The following is a 23183-nucleotide window of genomic DNA, read 5'->3' on the forward strand; positions in this document are numbered from 1 at the left end:
GCATGCTGTGCATGAGGTTCGCAATCCTCTCCGCAAGCAGAAACGAATGTCAGCGGAAATGGGCGTTTCAACTCGAAGTATGAGCCGTATTTTACGACAAGTTCTTGGTCTCGGTGCGAACCAGCGGTGCGTTAGCCATATGTTAACGCTAAAACTGAAGAAAATACGGCGGGCTCGGTGTGCTGCTCTATTTTCTGACAAAAAAAATTTTTACCATCGAGGAAAAATTCAATCGACAAAATGATCGAGTATATGCTCACAATTGTTATGAAGCCAAAGAAAATGCTCCGACTTTTGTCAAGCTATGGTGAGGCGTCTCATATCACGGAGTAACTGATATTCATTTCTGCGAGGCCGACGTCAAAACCAATGCGAGCGTGTACGAAAAGATGTTAGAGGATGTAGTCGAGCCATTGAGTAAATCTCTATTCACTGGAAAGCCTTCCAGCAGGACTCGGTTCCAGCTCAAAAAGTCAAGATAATTCAGCAGTGGTTAGCAGCGCATGTTCCTGAATTCATAACCGCGGTTGAATAGGCCTCAGGCAGACCAGATTTGAATCCTCTGGACTACAGCCTTTGGGCTAAGTTAGAGAAGACTGTCTGCGATCGAACTTACACCGATTTGGAGAGTTTGATGGCCAACATCGTGTGCGCAGCTTGAGAAATGCCGCTTCATACCATGCGTGAAGCGATCGATGCATGGCCTCACGGAATTCGGGCCTGCATAGCTCCTGGCGGCGGCCATTTGGAACAATTTTATTCTTTCGTTTGAAGGCTCTATGTTTCGCTTTTCTGATGGTGTACTTTTCTATTGATTTGGTTTATTACTTCATGAGAAATAAAGATTTGTTTGACTGACAGAACTTATGGCTATACTATGTACATAATATTAGGGCTCTGTCTTTTAATATTTTACAATTCACAACTACGAAAATAATTGTCAAATCCGGAAATGAATAATGTTCGTTTTTTCGCAAATATTCGGAACCGTCTTCATGAAGCGGCTGTCCATGAACAATACCACCCGGATTGCGTAGTGCTTGCGGTCAAACACGAACTAAGCAATGAAAATGTTTGGTTGGCAGTGGAGTCGATGAAGGTCGGATGAACAGTGGAAACTACTTTGATGTCCCCATTAACCCGCAGTCTCGGTGACATTAAGTTGAATAGGATCGAGGTCCATATCACAAATCGGCGACTACAGTACGCTGATACAGGGACAACAGGACTACCTTGTCAAATTATGCGGCACAGTCCTCAGATCTGGATTTCATTGATACATTTGGTACATTCTAAAGCACAAAATAAGGGAACCTAACATTACCTCTAAAACAGTGCTTAAAAGCGTTTTAATCCAACATTGAATGACACAAAGGTGATACAGAATGGAACGCAAATAATAGTTGCCGTACAAGGCCAGGAATTGGTCAACAAAATATTAATGACATTGTTTAAGTTAATACTTACGCCAAAGAGAAAATATTATTGGTATTATTACTACCCTATTTTCTTTCTCAGATTTGTCTTAACATCAATATAGGCCATTAATATGATGTCTATGTAACAAGTGTTGCGAGAATTTCAAGCGGAAGTGAGCCGGTGGAAAACAAGCAACAATAGAAATGTTTTCTGAACTGTCAAACACATGAAAATATATAAAAGTGTTTCGTACAATTCACTATTCGAAAATTTACCAAAGTCCTCGACATTTTACTTGCGTCCATGCAGAAAATTTTAACCGATAAAAGAAAATTATGTTGGATAGAAGTTTGTAAGAAGAAACGTCAGCAAGTCAAATACCAAGGGTTACGTTCATTGTTTCGTTTTTAAAGGAAGTGCATATTATGATCACGATTCGTTTCGAATATATCCGAATATCAGTAGCGAAGGGGAATGTTTACAAAACGGAAGGGTAAAGCAGAAAAATTTTCCAACGCTCTCCTTCATGGCGAGACCGTGCTGCGTCGTACTTCACTTCTGATTTTCGAGATTCTAGTCAAAAATGAATCCTTACATCTTCACGTCTGAGTTACTTGCCGGAACTAGCACAAACCAACCTCTAATGCTTCCTCAAAATAAAAATCACACTAAACGGAGATAGTGTATTTTGACATCATTATCAACGTAGAGGGACACAAAGGGATATTTGAAGGCCATTCTGAAAAAAAGCCTTCCAGAAAAACTTTCCGATTTTAGAATGAATGTTAATTCACATTTTATGTAAATTTATCATTTTATTCATAATAAAACTATTCACCGAATTTGATCGCACTTCGTAAATGCACAATGCATAGAAGAGTCACACTTTTTCAGGTAGATTAAATCTAGCTTGACACTAAAAAAATGCGGGCCGACTGAATCAACAGTTGCAACGACGAAATGCTGGGACTTTAAAATCACACGAGTATGCTTTTCGCTCAAATGACGATGGGAACTTGTATCAAGAACTATGTGGATACCTATTGTCAAACGGGGGATGCCATGGACACCTATCGCAGGACACAAAAGGGATAAAAGTAGTCTGTGGATACCTGTTGTCAGTAAGAGAGATGAGATTTCAGAAATCAGATTGAACTTCCGTGTAAAAGCCACCCTGGACGATACCAATTACCAGCTAATAAACTCAACCAGACGAATGGGGTGCCTTCTATTAGCGAATACAATATGCAGATACGAAGTGGTCAGACAGGATACGGAAAGAAAAAAAAGCTTCAATAAAATGACAACACACAAGCATAGACAAAATACGAACCAATTATTTCAAATGAGAAGAAGCGTAAAAAATATGAAAACAATTTCATAATAGGAAAATTCTGGTAAAAGAATTTGGTTGAAATTTTTGCGATACGTCGACTCCCATAGCTTACACAATGATAACAGACCCCGGATTATTCAGTTAGCAGTATCGCACGAAATGGTTGTTGGAAGTGCCTCGTTTACGCGGAGAGCGATCCACAAACATACATGGGCCTCTTCAGACGGGACCACTTTCAACCAAATTGATCACGTGCTGATCGAACGCCGCCACCTCTGAGCCTTGATGAATGTAAGAACATATAGGGGGGCCAATATAGACTCGGACCATTATCTCGTTGGCATAGTGCTCCGAGCAAGAATTACGACACCACCTACAATCCCGTCTCACAATCAGGTGAGAGTGAATACTTAAGCCATTCAAAACACAGCCCTCCGTAACACTTATAAGGAGGAAAAGAATGCCGCAATAACCGCAGCTAACAGATGTCCTGGAGATGAAGCATTAGCAAATAATCTTCACAACCACCTGAAGAAAATTATCATTGATACGGCCACAAACATGCTTGACCCCAGCCGCAAGAAAATTTGGTTAAACGATGAATGTAAGTTAGCAACAGAACAGAAGAATACCGCATACCGAGTGACGTTGCATCCTCAAAGAACGCCTCAAAGAACGCACAAACTTATCACGCACTTCGTCGAGTGGAGAAGTGACTTCACAGATGGAAAAAGGAAGCCTGGCAGAACCAATAAGTCTGTGAACTCGAAAAGTTTAGGGAGCAACCGCACCAGGCGCGCAAGTTTTACAGCAGGATGAAGCCCTGTACCCCTCGATGTTCATCCTGCCGAGACAAAGAGAGCAATTATAGAGGTATCAGGTTTCTGAGTACCATCTGTAATATATTCTCCGCTATCTTGCTAGGTCGGATAACTCCATACGCCCAGATCATTGGCTCATACCCAAGAGGCTTCACTCCAAGCAAATCAACAACAGATCAGATTTTCTCTCTGCGGTAAGCGATGGAAAAACTGTTGGAATTTGAACATCAGTTGCATAATCTTTTCATCGATTTTAAAGCCCACTATGACAGCATAGCTAGGGTAAAACTGTACACGGTCATGAGAGAATTCGGAATCCCAACGAAATTGAGAAGACTGACTAGGCTGACCCTGACCAACGTGCGAGGCCGGATAAAAACAGCACAATCATTCTCGAGACCATTCAACATCAACAACGGTCTAAGACAAGGGGATGCCCTATCAACCTGACCCTGCAGAGAGTGATTCGCGATGTAGATGTAAATGCTAGAGGTACCATCTTCTTAAGTCCACCCAACTGTAAACAATACGACTGTGTATAAAATCCGGCTCAACAGGTTGCGGTGGGTGGGTCACTTAATCCGTATAGATGATGATGACCCAGCCCAGAAAGCCTATAGGGGAAATATCTATAATCTATGGTAGAAAAAGAAGACGAGGCAAACCCTGCCTGAGATGGAACGATGGCGAAGGTCAGTACGCCAGGCAGTTTTTAGGAATATCGAATTTATTTATTTATTTAATGAGGATAATACACAGAAAGCAAATTTCTTATTACATATTGTCCTCAGAGGGAGGAGCAAGTGAATGACTTATTTTACGCTTAAAGCTAGAGAGGGACATAGAGTCAAATGACCCAAGCATTGTAGGACTGGCAACACCTCCGGATCGGAGAGTGAAAGTAAATCTCGAGCCCCGCGAAGGCGTCAAAAATGTCCGCACTACGTGTGTTATGAGACGAGGCGATACGGGAAGTAATATCCGAGTTGGCGGAGCAATCCATCAAGGAAGATACGGCGTTGCTGTAGGGAGGGGAGATTGAGGGTACGGAGTCGTGACGGATAATCAACCCGCGGAAGGTTCTTTTTGTAAAAGAGGGTCCGGGTGAATTTGCATTGTACAGCTTCAAGAGCGCGGCAGTCACGGATGCGGTGGGGGGACCAGACTACACAGCAATATTCAAGGATGTTTCTAACAAGGGAATTGAAGAGTTTTGGTGAACCTCGACGTAAAACCGGGGTGTCTGGGGGCCTAGACCGGATACCGGCTGTTTCGCAGTTGATAATGATGATTTCAGATAAGTTTTTAACGGGAAACGGTTAATTCGTGATCAGGGCCGTTGAACGCAAATTGTTATATGTAATGAATTCCTATATGTGGAGCATTAGTCTATTATTATAATGTTGACCACTCATAGAATCCAATCGAACGCTCGCGATTACAAGCAGAAAACAGTCGAGAAGCAGAATAAAGTACGACGCATAACGAAGGGTTTGTCGAACCGAACGCGCGGGAGTCACATCACTAGTTCTGTTCCGAACCATAATTATGTAATTCCGTCAAAAAATTCTAATTTTTATTGTGGATGTTCTATTAAAATAAATCCATTTTTTGAACATTTTTCCTTATAACTCCAACAATAGTGGCAAATTTACTGAATAAGATAACGTTTTCTACAAAACACCAACCCACCTTTTTTTGGGGGCACCTCTTGACCGTAAAAAACAAATAAAAACGATTACCAAATTCATTAACTAAAAATTGTATGTCATAATTCAAGACCCCAATCAAAAGTGCCCCTAAATAAGTTCAATGGTTGTTATTTAAGGATCAAAAGCGACATTCATCGGAATTTTCTTAGCGACACTTCAATGTAATTTAAATAGGAGAAATAGTTGTCTTTAAATCGGTTTGTAAGTCGTAATCTGTGACGAAACCTTAATACATCATTACATAACCAATTCAAAACAACCCTATGCACTACACAGAAGCAATCTCGATCCAAAAACCGCGGCCTCCAGTCAGAAAATCTTAGAATTGACCTGCAATCTGCGGGCACTGAGTCCTCCGTATGTTTCCTTGGCTTTTGATCGGCTACCATCGGCTTTGCCTTTCCGCACTCGTTTCAGAGTTTTCGCAACACAGACGATCATCCTTTTTGTACACTGGAAAAATGTTCACTTTTCCTTCAGTCCTCTGGTATTTGTTCGGTTGTCGAGATTCTGCCTATTGGTTTGTAGATTCGACTGGTTAGCACTGTTCCTCTATCTTTTAAGAACTCGGCTGGGATGGCATCGATTCCGGGAGCTTTATGTGATTTTAATTTAAACCAAGCTGCCTCTACTTCGCACAAAGTCGAGGGTGTAGGCACTTGTTATCCGTTTGGATCACCCGGAATGACAAAGGGGTGAAAGTATGTCGTCGTTGGGTTCAAGAAGTCTTGAAAATGCTGAACCAATCTTGCTTTTATTTGAGTCGTATCACAAAGGGTGGTTCATGGTTAAAAACCTATCCTCATCTGTTTTACTGTGCTAAATACTACGTGTACGTCGTTCTTCTTCAACCTAATCTCAAGTGCTAAAATTTTGTTGTTATTGAACTTTCACTGTTCTCGTTTGCAGATTTTCTTAGCGCATCACCTTACTTGGTTCTTGTCTTCTCTGGCTCGGGTTCGTCTTTTGATTAGTAGGCGGGCTTCGTTTTTCTTGTTAACCGTTTCTAGGCAGGCATCATTAAATCATTAGCTACGATTCCTCCGTTTTATATGCCAATGGTGCTTTGAGCTAAACTATGGATTTGGGTAGCTTGTTCAGTCAGGATGTGTTCATTCGGTTGCTCCTGTGTCCGATTACTTCAAACCCTACAACTCCAGTGCCGTTATCCGAAAAACCGATATACAAGTTCAATTGCCAAAGGATGCTACGGACGGGTGGTCCCACGCTCTGCACTGGCTGCCAGGAATTTCATCGACGTAAGTGCCGGCATTATTCACGAGGACTATCAAGGCAATGTAGGAGTTGTTTTGTTCAATCATTCCGATAAGGATTTCGAGGTAAAAAGTTGTGATTGTTAAATCTGTCGTCACAGGTGCTTTTATAAAAGATTTCAACCGCCAAAAGGGCCCCGAAAATTTCCGAAATATCCGCCGTCCTTGGAAGCGCACTTAACTCCATTCACATTCTATTACCAAAATGTAAAAGCCTCAGAACTAAGCTGCTGGATCTGCAGATATCGGAGCGTCCCCATTGTACGATATCGTTTGTCTCACGGAAACGTGGCTTGATAGTAATATTATTATTCTCTCAACTAAATATCCGTCCGAATTTTTTCCCGAGATTCCTCACTTTCATTTCTTAGTATCTCGCAACAACCCCGCTTATCATAAAATTCATATTCACCATTCACCATTCCATAATTTATCAGGCTGTCTCAAACTGCTTCAATGCTTTGTTCCCACCTTATGTCATAAGCTCGGTAGACACTCGGTTTGGTTTACATTAGAAATTCATGATGCCTTAATGCCTTACGTGCAAAATACCGGTCTCAGTTAAATATCGTCGCACAGGCAGTGCAGTGGATCTTCATCATCATCATCAACGGCGCAACAACCGGTATCCGGTCTAGGCCTGCCTTAATAAGGAACTCCAGACATCCCGGTTTTGCGCCGAGGTCCACCAATTCGATATCCCTAAAAGCTGTCTGGCGTCCTGGCCCACGCCATCGCTCCATCTTAGGCAGGGTCTGCCTCGTCTTCTTTTCCTACCATAGATATTGCCCTTATAGACTTTCCGGGTGGGATCATCTTCATCCATACGGATTAAGTGACCCGCCCACCGTAACCTATTGAGCCGGATTTTATCCACAACCGGACGGTCATGGTATCGCTCATAGATTTCGTCATTGTGTAGGCTACGGAATCGTCCATCCTCATGTAGGGAGCCAAAAATTCTTCGGAGGATTCTTCTCTCGAACGCGGCCAAGAGTTCGCAATTTTTCTTGCTAAGAACCCAAGTTTCCGAGGAATACATGAGGACTGGCAAGATCATAGTCTTGTACAGTAAGAGCTTTGACCCTATGGTGAGACGTTTCGAGCGGAACAGTCTTTGTAAGCTGAAGTAGGCTCTGTTGGCTGACAACAACCGGGCGCGGATTTCATCATCGTAGTTGTTATCGGTTGTGATTTTCGACCCTAGATAGGAGAAATTGTCAACGGTCTCAAAGTTGTATTCCCCTATCCTTATTCTTGTTCGTGTTTGACCAGTGCGGTTTGATGTTGTTGGTTGATTCGTCTTCGGTGCTGACGTTGCCACCATGTATTTTGTCTTGCCTTCATTGATGTGCAGCCCAAGATCTCGCGCCGCCTGCTCGATCTGGATGAAGGCAGTTTGAACGTCTCGGGTGGTTCTTCCCATGATGTCGATATCGTCAGCATAGGCCAGTAGTTGGGTGGACTTGAAGAGGATCGTACCTCTTGCATTCACCTCAGCATCACGGATCACCTTCTCGAGGGCCAGGTTAAAGAGGACGCATGATAGCGCATCCCCTTGTCGTAGACCGTTGTTGATGTCGAATGGTCTTGAGAGTGATCCTGCTGCTTTTATCTGGCCTCGCACATTGGTCAGGGTCAGCCTAGTCAGTCTTATTAATTTCGTCGGGATACCGAATTCCCTCATGGCCGTGTACAGTTTTACCCTGGCTATGCTATCATAGGCGGCTTTAAAGTCGATGAACAGATGGTGCAACTGCTGCCCATATTCCAACAGTTTTTCCATCGCCTGCCGCAGAGAGAAAATCTGATCTGTTGCTGATTTGCCTGGAGTGAAGCCTCTTTGGTATGGGCCAATGATGTTCTGGGCGTATGGGGCTATCCGGCCTAGCAAGATAGTGGAGAATATCTTATAGATGGTACTCAGCAACGTGATACCTCTATAATTGCTGCACTGTGTGATATCTCCCTTTTTATGTATGAGACAGATTATGCCTCGCTGCCAATCGTCAGGCATTGATTCGCTGTCCCATACCTTGAGCACAAGTTGATGAACCACTTGGTGTAACTGGTCGCCTCCATATTTAACCAATTCGGCTGTAATTCCATCGGCTCCTGGCGACCTATGATTTTTTAGCCGATGAATTGCACGGACTGTTTCTCCTAAACTTGGTGGTGGCAGTATTTGTCCGTCGTCTTCAGTTGGCGGGACCTCCAACTCGCCGATGTTCTGGTTGTTCAGTAGCTCATCAAAGTACTCAACCCATCGCTCTAATATGCCCATTCTGTCGGAAATCAAATTTCCCTCTTTGCCTCGGCAGGATGAGCATCGAGGTGTATAAGGCTTCATCCTGCTGACTTGTTGGTAAAACTTCCGCGCCTGGTGCGGTTGCTCCCTGTACTTTTCGAGTTCACAGACTTGTTGGTTCTCCCAGGCTTCCTTTTTCCGTCTGTGAAGTCGCTTCTCCGCTCGACGGAGTTCGTGATAAGTCTCTGCGCGTGCCCGCGTTCTTTGAGAATGCAACATTACTCGGTATGCGGCATTCTTCCGTTCCGTTGCTAGCTTACATTCATCGTCAAACCAGCCGTTCCGACTCCTTTTGCGGCTGGGACCAAGTATATTTGTGGCCGTATCCATGATAATTTTCTTCAGGTGGTTGTGAAGATCATTAGTTGATGCTTCATCTCCAGGTCCTCTATTGACTGCGGTTATTGCGGCATCCATTTCCCTCTTATAGGTGTCGCGGAGGGTTGTGTTGTGGATGGCTTCAGTGTTCACTCTCACCTGATTGTCAGAGGGGATTCTAGGTGGTATTGTTATTCGAGCTCGGGGCACCATGCCAACGAGATAGTGATCCGAGTCTATATTGGCCCCCCTATATGTTCTGACATTCATCAAGGCTGAGAGGTGGCGGCGTTCGATCAACACGTGGTCAATTTGGTTGAAAGTGGTCCCGTCTGGAGAGGCCCACGTATGTTTGTGGACCGCTTTCCGCGCAAACCAGGTACTTCCAACAACCATTTCGTGTGACCCTGCTAATTGAATAGTCCGCAGTCCGTTATCATTTGTTTTTTCGTGTAAGCTATGGGAGCCAACGTATCGCCTGAATACGGGCTCCTTCCCTACTTGGCTGTTAAAATCCCCAAGTATGATTTTGATATCATATCTGGGACAGGCTTCGAGGGTTCTTTCTACTGCCTCGTAGAAGGTATCCTTCTCCGACTCTGCAGTCTCCTCTGTAGGGGCGTGAACGTTTATGAGGCTTATATTTCTAAACTTGCCTCGCAAGCGCAGAGTGCATAGCCGTTCGCTTATACTTTCAAAGCCGATAACAGCAGGTTTCATTTTTTGGCTGACTAAGAAACCTACTCCGAGCACATGGTTTACTGGATGGCCGCTATAATATATGGTGTAGTGGCTCTTCTCCAGGAAACCGGTCCCTGTCCATCGCATCTCTTGCAACGCTGTTACATCAGCCCTATATTGGGACAGGGTATCGGCTAGCTGCTTATCAGCTTCATCTCTGTACAGGGAGCGCACGTTCCATGAGAAAATGCGCAAATCGTTGTTCCTTTGTCGTTGCCGGGTCCGTCGTTTTAATATCTGTCCTATCCGAGGCTCCTGTTGTGGCTTCGTAACGGTTGTTTTCCGTGTAGGGTTGTCAGCCCTACCCAACCCCCAACCTGGAGGACCAATTGGTACAATTTGTCCCGTTTTTAGGCGCGGGAGACTCGCCTTCATCCTTCTCCGTCTGCAGCTTTTCGTCAAGAAAGAGCTCCCAGCGGTCACCACGTGGAGGTGGAGATAGGGTTTGGTAGTAGAGCTGTTGGTGTTGGTTCAGCAGGCATTTCCCAGGTTTTATGCTCCATCGTGGGTACCAATCCACGTTTCGCCCCGGGACCTATACTACCCTTTGACCTTTGGATCTTGCCAACTTTAAATACCTAAGTTCGTCCACAAAAACCTTATTAGGAATGCTTATTCAATATACCCATCGAATCGCTCTCTCGAGCGACATGATTTTAAGCTATTCTGGCCTCTGTCAGATCTGCCTACTCTTCGACTCTTCTTGTGGTCCTGACGATCTTCCTAATATTTTTTTTTTAATATAAACAAAATTTCTCCCTTCCCCTTTTCCCCAGATAATTGGAAGGAGGCGCGTAACATCAAAGGTTGCCTTTCGTCTTGCTTCGGAGATCTCATTGCGAAGAAACAGCCTAGGTTTCAGAGATTGCGCTCGACCGATTCGAATGAAAGGAAAGGCGTGCATACAATTTATACTGACTTCTCCAAAGCTTTCTACTTCGTTGAGCATATCCTGCTTCTCAAGAACCTCGGTTTGTATGACTTTCCGGCATCTATACTCTCCTGGTTAAGGTCTTATTTATGTGGTAGAGTGGGTACGATTTTGTACCTTCATCTGAAATCCCGCAGGGTTCCATCCTTCGATTTGATTCGAATTATTACTTGGATGGCCAGCCACTTTCAGCTATTTCCTCTTATAAGGATCTTGAGGTAACATTCGAACGTAAGCTTCGAGTTAATTGTCATCATGTTGACATTCTCAGCCAAACCCACCTATGCCTGGTTTCATTCTTCTCTCCTCTTACCAATTTAGGGACGTTCACTCTGCAGCAATTCTACAGAACTATTATTATGACGGTTATGTTATACGAGTCAATTCAGAGGAAATTTACTCGCGCTCTGCTTTTTAAAAAGAACCTTTCCATACATGTTACCTCGATCATCACCAGCTTCAATAGGTGAGCAACATGGACGGTGTAGGAAGGGAATACCCTCCAAAACAATATCGGGCCGGAATTTACCATAACTAGAGGAAAAAAGTATAATCCAAATAATCTTTTTCCAAAAAAAAAGAGATGCTTATACCAAGCGTAAGCGTACCGGGCCGGGTTGATTTTGCCACGAATTTCATATGGACCCCTTGGATTATTGCAAATAATTTCCATTATACGAGTATTTGGTTCATCCTCATTTAATCACAGTAAGGCGCTGAGACACTCATTTCCAATTGACTTCAAAAGTCCAACCTACCAACCAGCCGTATAGGAGCCAACTTTCCTAGAGTTCAGCTAGTATAATGGTGACATTGAAGACTTGTTAGGAAGCTAGAATGAAGGAATTTAAGTATTGAACCAGGGTGTTCATCGACAACATTCATTTCATGTTTGAAGCCATTGCTGACAGGCACTTCGATCTTTCCTACGAATACCTGCTCCGATTGATACGTTCAGATGGACCTGTAAATTGGACCCTTCATTGGCTATCTATAACCTCATTCAACCTTTATTTGAAGTTCACCATATCAGTGTTCACTAATATGTATCAATGTTCCAATATCCAAGGTGTTTTTCTAAGAAGGCAACCGTAGTTCTATTACTCAAGCTTTTAGGTCCATTGTTATCTATCCCCTCTTTAGATAATCACAAACATCGATAATTACACCGGGTTGGAATCAAAGTCCAAGGTCGAGACCACGACACCGCCGTCTCAATACCTCGGCAATTGCACCCACCACCAACATTCGATTTAAAAGGACTCCATTTTATGGAATTTTTATTATATCTGCTGCTGCTTCCACCTGTCCGACGTTGCTGCACTTGTTGCCGGACGCACTGTTGCGCAAAGCAGACCTGGCATATTGATGCGACGGGTAAGCGGATGAATGACTGCTCAAGGTTTCAGCACCCTGCGTCCCCTACCGATCGGCGAGTTCACTATAGAGTTAAAACCAGCAGTTAAATATCTTGGTTTAATGTTCGACTCGAAGATGAGCTTCTTCGAGCAAATCAAAGCAGTAGCAGACAGGACTGCAGCCGGAGTCGCGGCCTTGAGTCGGCTAATGGCGAATGTCGGGGGCCCTATATCAACTAGGAGACGTCTCCTTATGAGAGCAACGCAGTCGGTTCTGCTGTATGGTACAGAGGTATGGGCTGACGCCCTTGACAAGGAGGTGCATCGTAAACGCCTTGTTCAAGTGCATTGGCAGGAGCTTTGCGAGTGGCGTCTGCTTATCGCACCGTCTCCGAACCGGCGGTGATAGTGATCGCGGGAGTGATCCCCGTTGCCCTCCTTGCCAAGGAGCGCAAAGCTACCTACCACCATAAGGACAAAAACTTAAGAGAGGTGATTGCCCGTGAAGAACGTCAACGCACGCTAATCGAGTGGAAACTTTCTTTGCAAAATAAGCCAAGGGATAAACGGACTGAGCGGCTCATCAACAAATTAGACCCGTGGTTAAACCGAACCCACGGTGAGATCTATTACTTCCTTACCCAACTTCTACGTGGGCATGGAGGTTTTCAGTCTTACCTGCACAGGATTGAGAAGGCGCGATCTCCTGATTGTGTGTTCTGCAATGGAGTGGCAGACGACGCTGAAAACACCTTTTTCTCTTGTGAAAGGTGGGACGGCTTTCGTCTCCAGACAACATTGTCAGAGAAATGCTGAAGAGCGCTGGCAGCTGAAATCGTATTGCGCACTATGTTTGAGCTCTTCTTATTGCGAAGAAGATTGAACCGACCGGCGGACGGATCAGACGGTAAGGGGTTCCCTGAACTAATAATTCCCTTCCTCGGCTCCCCTCCCGTTGGTGAAAGGAATTCCCTGACTTGAAGGCTCCCAAAGCCGGAGAGCGAAGGGCTAGTCACAGCGTGCTGTTTCGGGAGTCCTACACTCTGTGCGTAAATGCATTCACCTACCCTACACCAAAAAGAAACGTATTATGAAAGCGAAACTACGGTTACTTATAACCGCGAGAAAATACGCCTTCTCATGTTTAACTCCGTAAATAAGTCTGGTAATTTATTTAGATATACTGAGTCAAAGAAAACCGAAAGGAAGAAATGAAACAGCTTAAACTACCTAATGTCAAAGATTTGTTTGGCAAAACAATGAAGTTCAATGAAAGTCATGTGAAAAGGAAATAAGAACGACGATTTCCAGGTTCAAGAAATTAAACTGTATGAAAACTCTGCAATATCTTTGGAAAGAATCACAAGTACGTATCCGCCAAGTTGAATAAATAGATAGACAAGTGAGGGGATTGATTCCGGAATACAAAAAATATGAAAACCGCTTAGAAACCCTGCCATGGTCTATAATCTATAACAAAATCTATACTTACAATTTCCTTCACTTTGAGGCTCTCCACAACTTGAATTTTCTCCTTGATATCCACTACATCCTCCTTCTTATCAACTTCCAATTCACCTGGCAACACACCAACCACTATACCATCACTATCACTAATTTCCCCTTTCGGATTCTCACTTTCAATAATTTCTTGTAAAATATTCAAATCCTCATTCGGATCATTTGAATTATTCTCGGCAACGTCCGAAACACCCGAATCAATTTCCATTGCCGAACATTCATTTGCCATTGCATCCTTTTCGAGATCATCATTGTCAAGCAATGCATTGTCGGTGCCATCGCCATTCACTAAAATCTTTTTGGAGTCCTCCTTTTCGTCTTCTGGAGTGATTTCCGCTGCTGATTTTTCAGTCAGCTTCAAGTCAATTTGTTTTACATCGGAGTTGGGTGGATTTTTCACAACCGCAGAATCCTTTTCAATTGTTTTATCTTCCACGATTTCATCCTTTTTCAATCCTTGATCATCAACTTGTTGATCTTCTTCACTGGCTACAATTTCAGGTTCCATCTCCGATTCCTCTGAAGAAGGTTTAACTTCCGCCATTCCTGAGTCAGTAGCCGTTTCTGGCTCAGTTTTCACTTCTGTAGGTGTAGGAGAACTAACTTTACTTCCCCCATTTTTATCTGTTTTCTGGGAAAGGGTGTTTTCCTCTTCGGTACTGTCTTCAAGTACAAGTAATTCACCCTCTTTGAGTGAGTCGCTTCCAGTCATATCAGCTTCATCAGTACCTTGAACTGACTCAGGCGATTTGACGTTAGGCGTGGATTCTTTCGACTGGGGCAATGATTCCGTTTTATCGTTCTTTTCCTCCTTTAATACCTCATTGGCTTCTAAGTCATCAGCTCCTTGAACGTCACTTGCTTTCCCATCGCTTTCTTCCTTGTCTTCATCAAGGACTTCCTGAATTTCTTCAACTGTTAACTTTGATTCTTTCTTAACTTTTGGCGGAGTTTCCTTTTCAGTTTTCTGCGCCGTTTCCTTTTCACTTTTCTTCGTTGTCTCCTTTTCAATTTTCTGCATTGACTCTTCCTCAATTTTCTGTTCCGTATCCTTGTCACCTTTCTCTACGCAATCCTCGATTTTCTTCGTTATCTCATTCTCATCTTCAACCACTGACTCTTTCTCATCTTCAACCACTGACTCTTTCTCCTCCTCTCGCACAGGCTCCTTCTCCACATTTTGAACAATCTCGCCTAACTTTGGGTCCTCCTCAATCCCTAAATTATTTTCTAAAAACTCAGGTTTCTTATAAAATTGTTTAACGCTTACAGCACTAAGTCCCTCACTTTCCAACTCGACCGGACTGAGTGAAGCCGATTTCTCAGAACCAGCTGTGCATTCTGTACTTGGAATAGAATCTTTACCCTCCGAGTTTTGAGTAGTTGTATCGATCAATAAAGGCTCACGCTGTTGGTCCTTGCTGTCGGAATTAACGTCACCGGTTGTTGTAGAAAATATAAGCTCACCGGGTTCTAAATTGCTCGTTTCTTCATTTTCGATGGTTGCTGGCACTTGGGTTTTTGTAGAATCGGACTTTTCAGGCACTGGTGATTTTGAAGGCTTCCTTGTGGTCTTTTTTGCTGGCGGCGTCGTTTTTGATTGAAGAAGAAGCGAAGCAGGTTTCCTTCCGCGTCGCTTTGGAGGTGTCACCAGTTTCGCTGGTTTCGTCGGGGTGGGCCGTTTTTTCTCTTGAGGTTTATTCGCTGCGCTTTTTCGCCCACGGCGTTTTTTCACTACTCCAGTTTGTCCCTCCGCAGAGTCCCCCGGTGAGCCATCTTCGATTGATACTATTTTTTCAGGAGTGTTTAAAATTACAACTTCATCATCTTTGGAATCGTTACTCAAAGTCTTTCTCTCTGTCGCCTTGTCGGACATTGATTTCACTTCCTTTGGTGCGCTCTCTGTGCTTTTTATGGAATTCTCATCCTTAATTTTAATCACTTGATTTTTATCTTCATCCTCTTGTTTGATTCTAATGTCAGCCAGAATTTCTGTTCGAATTTCCATGAGTATTTCCTCTTCTGGGTCTTCATTATCCACTTTTTCGATTTTAATGCGTTTGACGTCTGGCACCTCATACGCCTCATTATCCGATTGATTGGAATCTTTTGGTTCCTTCTTTATAGGTGTCGTTATCAAATCCGCCTTCCTCTTGCGACCTCTTTTTGGCTTCGGATTATCATCGGGACTTGTGCCTTTTGAAGCACTTCGCGCTGAAGTACGCAATGGGGCATTTTTTGCTGCTATATCGGCAAGCGACTTCCGTGTTGACATTGTACTAGTTTTCTCTATGATTCGTCGTTTTCTCCTTCGGGGAGTGTCTGTATTTGCGATTTGTGTTTTCTCCTCTGTATCTTTTGTTGCGCTCTTATCATTAGATTCATTCGCTGCCGAGTCTTTTGCTTCGGATGTTGAGCGTTTCGGAGTTGATATGCTTTGCGTGGAATTCGTGCGACGTTTCCTTTTTGACTCTGCGGGAATAGATTGATTACTATCGCGACTTGTCGGAGTCGTAGGCGGTTCAGACGTTTCACTACCGGCATCTTGACTCTGTTTTGATCGAGGTGTAGACAAGTCTTGTGATAATGACACTATTGAGTCTGCATTTTGTTTGTTGGTTGATTTTCGGGTAGACATTTTGATTAATTTTTGTTTGGTCCCGGTTGAAAAGTTGCATAGAGTTGTACGATAATTTACGAAGTTCTGCGATTTGAATTTTCAAATTATATCTGGAAAACAAAGAAAAAATATCAATGCAATTACAAATAAAACAAGAAAAGTTTATCGTGTAACCGCGATTTCAATAAACAAAATAATATTAGGTTTCGAGAATGAGTTTAGAGCCCCAGACACCTGCAGCAACTGCTATCGGCCTCCTTTATCCAAATGACAAAATACAATGAATGATTGAAAGCGGCTAGGTGGGTGCCCAGGAAGGTTTTCTTCAGCATTTTCGGAAGACTCAGAGAACAATGAAAAACGAAAGAGCCATCAAGGCCGACCGACTATCACATCAATTGACTGGCAGATTCTTCTTTTTCTTCAGCCTTTGTCCCGTTCACAAGCGGGGTCGGCTCGTCGTGATCGGCTTCGCCATTTGGCTCTATCGAATGCCTGATCTGGGTGCAATCTCGAGGCTTTCAAATCCCCATCCAGCGTATCAAGCCACCGTTGCTTAGGTCTGCCTTTTGGTCGTTTACCATCGACTTCGATGTTCAGACCAATCTTTGCAAGTGAATTCTCGTTTGCACGAATTGCGTGACCATACCATCGAAGACGCCTCTCTCGCAACTTTTCCACGATCGGTGCAACCCCATAACGATCGCGGATATCCTCATTTCGGATGTGATCTAAACGTGTGACGCCACTAGTCCAACGTAGGAAGATGCTCCATTACCGCGAGACGCCGTTCATTGTCTTTTATGGTCGGCCAACACTCAGAACCATAGAGAGCGACTGGACGGACAACATTACGGTAAATTTTAGATTTGAGACGTTCGTTGATACGTTGATCACAAAGGACACCAGTTGTGGAACGCCACTTCATCCAGGTTGCGTTAATGCGTGAAGCAATTTCATAACGCAGTTCTCCATTGGCTGATAGCGTTGACCCGAGGTATTTAAATCGCTCAGATCTGGGCAGATCACTGCCGCTGACAGTGATTGTGCCTGTTTCATGGGGATCGGTCGTCAAAAATTCAGTTTTGTTTAAATTCAATCTGAGACCGTGTTGCATGAGGCGATCATTCCATTTTTGAACAAGTTGCTCGAGATCATTTTTGCTATCAGATGCTAGGAAAACATCATCTGCATAAAGCAGTGTGTAGGGCGCTGGACGTTGGATATCCCGTGTGACGGTGTCCATAACAAGGACAAAGAGGAGTGGTGAGAGGGCACTTCCTTGATGAACACCAACAGAGACACGAAGCGGTTTTGATACACCCGCCATACTTTGAATTTTACTTTTCGGATCATGGTAGAGCAATTGAACCCAGCGCACGAGTTCTTCTGGCACGAAGTGTTGTCGTAAAGCATACCAGATGAGTTCGTGTGGTACACGGTCAAACGCTTTCTCTAGATCCAGAAAGGCTATGTAAAGAGGACGATGCTTTTCACGGTGTTTCTTCATGAGTAACCGCGCAGCGTGTATTGCATCAGTAGTTCCGCAGTTCTTGACAAATCCGGCTTGATTCACGGTTATTTCAACGATTTCGCGAATACGGTTGTCAAGAATGCGTTCAAAAATCTTCATGGTATGGGAAAGTAACCGGATCGGACGGTAATTTGAACATTCTGCTGGACTACCTTTCTTTTTCCATATTGGAACAGTGGTACTTTCTTGCCAGTCAGATGGTGTTCTTCCTTCCTGAATAACCCGGTTAAAGAATTCACTCAGCCACGGTGTTGGGTCCCAGCTCTTTGCTTTCCAGAGCTCAGATGCGATGTCGTCAGATCCTGTTGCTTTCCCCGATTTCATTTGTTTTATTGCCTCCTCGACTTCAGTTGCGCTGACTGGTGGAACTGCTCCAAATGTCAGCAATGATTGTGGAAGTGGAGGATGAGCAAATTCTTCAGTTGAAATCTGCTCGAAGTATTCTCGCCATCTATCCGTTGCGGCTCGACGATCAGTAAGCAAAGTACCGTTCTTGTCATTAACACAACAGAAGTGTTCGATATCCTGTGTGCGTTCATCACGGCTTTTAGCAAGTCGGTACAGATCTCTCTCGCCATCCCGAGTGTCCAGTTTATCGTAAAGATTTTTGAAATGGTTCGCTCGGGTGACAGCGACCGCTTTCTTTGCTTCCCGGTTGGCATTCTTATAAATTTGCCAATTAGCAGGCGTTTTATCGTCGAGAAATTTGTGGTAGAGGCGTTTCTTTTCACGGACCTTCATTTCAACATCATCATTCCAAAGCCAAGTATCTCGGTTGATGTACCGCTTACCCGGCTTGGTGACCCCGAGGGTTGCAGAGGCCGCTTTGTGGATCGTGTCTTTCATTTGGTTCCATGATTCTTCCACATTCGTAATGGTTGGCAATCGTATGAGTGAGACCGTTTCTTCGTTCTTCTCACCAAATCTGGCAGATTCTTCGGTGAAAACGATCATCACAAAGGTATGAATTGCGATACGAATTGATGGACCACCCCTAGTATTGTAAAGACCTTGCCCCCAACTATGATTTCTTTCCAAACTTTTTTTTTCAAAGGAGATCGAAATATTAAAAGTCCACTGTGTTAGATGTATTTTCTGGATGAAGGCTATGGCAAAGAATACAAGCGTTCTTCATGCCATGTAGGAAAAGTCGAAGGTGATTCACCTCTCGGCAGCTACTCCAATATCGCAAGGAAAAACCATATGAATCGTCCGAGGTAGTAGAGAGCCGTTCTTCCTTCACTCAGTAATTTTCAGCTAAATTGACACGCTGTGGTAGCAGCTAAGAACTTTTCGCCCCTTTCATCAGCTACTGCAGAAGAAAATCTCATTTGTTTTTGACTTTCGTGGAGTAAAACCGCTGGCGACTATGAAGGGTAGAATCTTTTTTCACTACTTCACAGCCGCTGTTTACTGATGGTGAAGGCTCACGACATAAGGTTTTGGACCAGACACGTGCAAATACATATAATGTGGTTTGCGCGTAGCACTGGAGTGCAAACCTCCAGATGCGCACACTCCACAATTCGCATTGTCGAAATTGCAAAGACGTAGCAATCCTGATACTTTCTTTCCAATTGCCCAAATTGTAATTAGATAGGCTGTCGGCACTAGGTAGACAACTAAGGACATTTGGGGACATCAAAGGGATTTCTTGTCTTAAATATGCGTCGCCTGGGTTCTGCTTACCTCCCGCTTTCCACAACAGAATCGATGTTAGGAGGTTTGTGGCATCACAGTACTAATTGGGCTCGTGGGAGCGTCTGCTAACACCTATTTACCTACCCAAAGCCTCTCTGGAATGAATCAATGAGTTTCTAGGCGTATGGGTCTACCTAACCTAGGGAGGTAACCGAGAACATTTTATAGATGGTCCACAGCATCATACCACGAAAATTGTTACATTGAGTAATGCGTCTTTTCTTCTATATGAAACAGATAATGCCTCATTGCCAGTGATCAGACATTGAATTTCCTTCCCACACTTAAAACATGTACGCGCAGAAACTTATCACGAACTCCGTCGTGCGGAGAAGCTACTTCACAGACGGAAAAAAGGAGCCTGGAAGAATCAACCATTCTGTGAACTTGAAAAGTGCAGGGAACAACCGCACCAGGCGCGGAAGTTTTATCAACAAATCAACAGGATGAAATCTTAATGCTCATCCTGACAAGACAAAGAAGATTTTATTTCCAACTGAAAGGGCATATTGGAACGATGGATTAAGTACTTTATTCAACTGTTCAATAACCAAAATATCGGCGAGTTGGAGGTCCCACCAACTGTAAATGTCGGGTAAACGCTACCACCATCAAGCATGAAAGAAACAGTCCGTGCAATTCATCTACTTCAAAATCATAAGTCGCTAGGAACCGATGGAATAACAAGCGAACTGGTTAAATATGGAGGCAACCAATTACAGTCTGTTACATAAGAGCGTGGTCACTGTTAAATAATAACAACAATTGATTTTTCGAAAATTCGCAAATTTATTGATAATTTGGTCGTCAATATTCAATGCAAATACCTCAGTAGCAAGTCCAATCTCTTGCATTGTCAATTATGGCCGTCGGGGCATACTTTCCACTAGTTTTTCTGCATATTCTATCGGGAAAGACCTCCAAATTTTCCGAATTTGTCGAGAAAGTTGATCTAAATTACATGGCTTGCATCTGCGAAGCTGCATTTTCATCAGAGCCCACACATTTTCCATGGGATTTGCATCCGGTGACTGAGATGGCCAATCTAAAGTGACAACTCCGTTTTACACCTTCCACTCGCTACACGCTCGACTCCGATGTTTCGGATCGTTGTCCTCTTGAAGGATCCAGCTTTCATTTTTCTTGATATACCATTGCTTAGCAGATGGTAACAAAGTCTTTTGATATATTTTATTCATTTTTTCGGCATTTTAATTCTCGGTAAATAAGAACAAAGTACCGAAACCTTTGTTTGAGAAGCAAACATGGATCTTGACGGGGTGTTTAACAGTCCGTTGAAGCATCCTACTGGTGAAGGTTGTCCAGGCGTGTTTGATACTCGGAAATGCCCAGAAGGAGGATTCATCAGAAAAAATTACGTTGCTCCAATCGCGGTCCAAGTTTTCCTTCGCCCATTCCACTCGTTTTTCAACGTGTTTTGCACTCAACATTGGTTTTTCCAAAGTACTGCGATATTTCAGTTTATTGCCAGCAAGTGCCTGCGAATCGTTCCGTAAGATATGTCAACACCTTTTGCTTTCAATTTCACAGCAGCTCCACGTAAAGTCAAAGTTGGATCTTTCGAGAACAATGCGAGAATCTTTTTTTCGTCTTTTTTTGAGACTTTGCTTGCACTTCCGCGATCAGGAAAATCATGAACGTTACTGACCTTTTTATAGCGATTTATCCACTTGTTAACGAACTACTTCGACTTTCCCATATATTTCGCAGCAGCAGTTTGCGTTAATTTGCGTCCTTTTTCATGCAAACATAGAAAAATTGCCTCAAAGCGAGAGGCGTAAACAGCACTCATTTCGAAAAACCACTCAATTGAAGACTAAATCTGACAGAGAGCTGACTTTTTACAAAATGCATGAAGGACTGAGGTGCCCTCTATGTCATAGAAAAAGAAACAGGACGCTCTGATTTTTTATCTACGTGTAACAGTGACCACGCTCTTATGTAACAGACTGTACACCAAGCGGTTCCATCAAGACAGCGAATCAATGCCTGGCGATTGACAACGAGGCATTATCTGTTCCATACATAAAAACAGCGATATCACACAGTGCAGCAAATATAAAGGTATTACGTTGTTGAGTACCATCTACTAGATATTCTCCGCCATCTTGCTAGGTCCGGATAACTGAATGGTTAGAGTACAAGCCTGACGTACGGAAGGTCGTGGTTCAAATCTCACTGGTAGCAGTGGGATTTGTATCGTGATTTGACGTCGGACACCACTCGACTCAGCTGTGAATCAAATCAGGGTGATAATCTCGGGCGAGCGCAATACTGACCCCATTGCTTCCTACAGGGTACTGTAATCCTGTAGTGTGTCGTTACGGTCTTGAATAAGTACTCTAACGCACTTCAAGGCCCTGATCCAATTGGATTGTTGCCCCAACGATTATTATTATTATCTTCCTAGATAGGATAGCCCCATAACCCGACAACATCATCCGGCAATACCAAAGAAGCTTCATTCCAAGCAAACCAAGAGCAAATCGTCCCTGCGGAAAGCGATTCAAAAACTATTGGAATATGACCATTAGTTGCACCATCTTTTCATCGACTTCAGTCACCTTTGATAGCATAGCCACGGTAAAGCCATAAAGGAATTCGGTATCCTAGGTGGAGCGCTGCCTTATCGAATTGGTGGACCTTGGCGCAAAACCGGGATGTCTGGAGTTCCTTATTAAGGCAGACCTAGACCGTTGTTGATGATGATGAATAGTATTCATTATCAATGTAGTAAGGAACAATGAAGAACATTACTCAAAGTGACCACCTTTAGTCTCTAAGACGAGTGGGCCAGTTATCTATCGCGCATAACGTCCATAGGAAAATTTTTCACTGCTCGTTTTAACACTTTCTTAGGCGAGTCGATATTTGGGTGACTATTTCAGCAAACCATGCCCTTCTAAAACTGGCCAGAATTTGTTGAAACATACAATGTTGATTTTTGAAAAGGCACTGACCCAGAGGTTTAACAATGACTTCCAGATTACTTTTGCCCCTTTTTCATAGAAATGGATGCTGGTGACACCATCGTAGATAACGCCCCACCAAACCATCGCTGAGACGAGGTGGTGGCCCCCACTTTTGCAGCTATCAAATGACTCCTGTGAAAATTTTTTCATCAAAAGAGAATCGTGTGTGAGACATTGAATTGATATTCCCATTTCACATGATTTTTTGTTTACGCTTCGGATTTGTCGAATTCGGACATTGATCGCTTTTATATCTTGCCATGTCCTTATACTACATGGTCTCCCAGATCTTCAACGATCTTTCACATCACCAGTGTACTCAAATAGTTTTATAGCACGAGAGCATCGCGTGGTATAAGTGTTATGAAAATCGCACTTTTTCCATTCTGCATACATAAGCTTTTACCGCGATTCTTTTCCTTTATCCGTCCACTCCATTGCGAAACAAAAAAGCCGGAAAAGTGATGCACTATAGCAAATATAACTAGACGTGATTAATACAGGCCGAAATGTCAAAATCTAACAGCCGTCGAACTTTAACGAATTTAGAGGTATTTGAAGTTGAACATTATTTATGAGAGGTCTATGTACACTTG

At 43.4% G+C, this 23183-nt stretch overlaps 1 protein-coding gene across 4 annotated transcripts in view; it reads right to left on the bottom strand.

The window, feature by feature from the left end:
* LOC119653523 overlaps nt 1–23183 on the bottom strand; it is a 202944-nt gene that overhangs the window by 18034 nt on the left and 161727 nt on the right. For all 4 annotated transcript variants that reach the window (XM_038058191.1, XM_038058193.1, XM_038058192.1 and 1 more), the window contains exon 2: nt 13711–16469. In XM_038058191.1, coding sequence (XP_037914119.1) covers nt 13711–16377 — 2667 coding nt within the window. In that variant the 5' untranslated portion in view covers nt 16378–16469. The remainder of the gene's footprint in view (nt 1–13710; nt 16470–23183) is intronic.

This window comes from Hermetia illucens, chromosome 4, assembly GCF_905115235.1.
Source record: "Hermetia illucens chromosome 4, iHerIll2.2.curated.20191125, whole genome shotgun sequence".
Taxonomy (NCBI): Eukaryota; Metazoa; Arthropoda; class Insecta; order Diptera; family Stratiomyidae; genus Hermetia; species Hermetia illucens.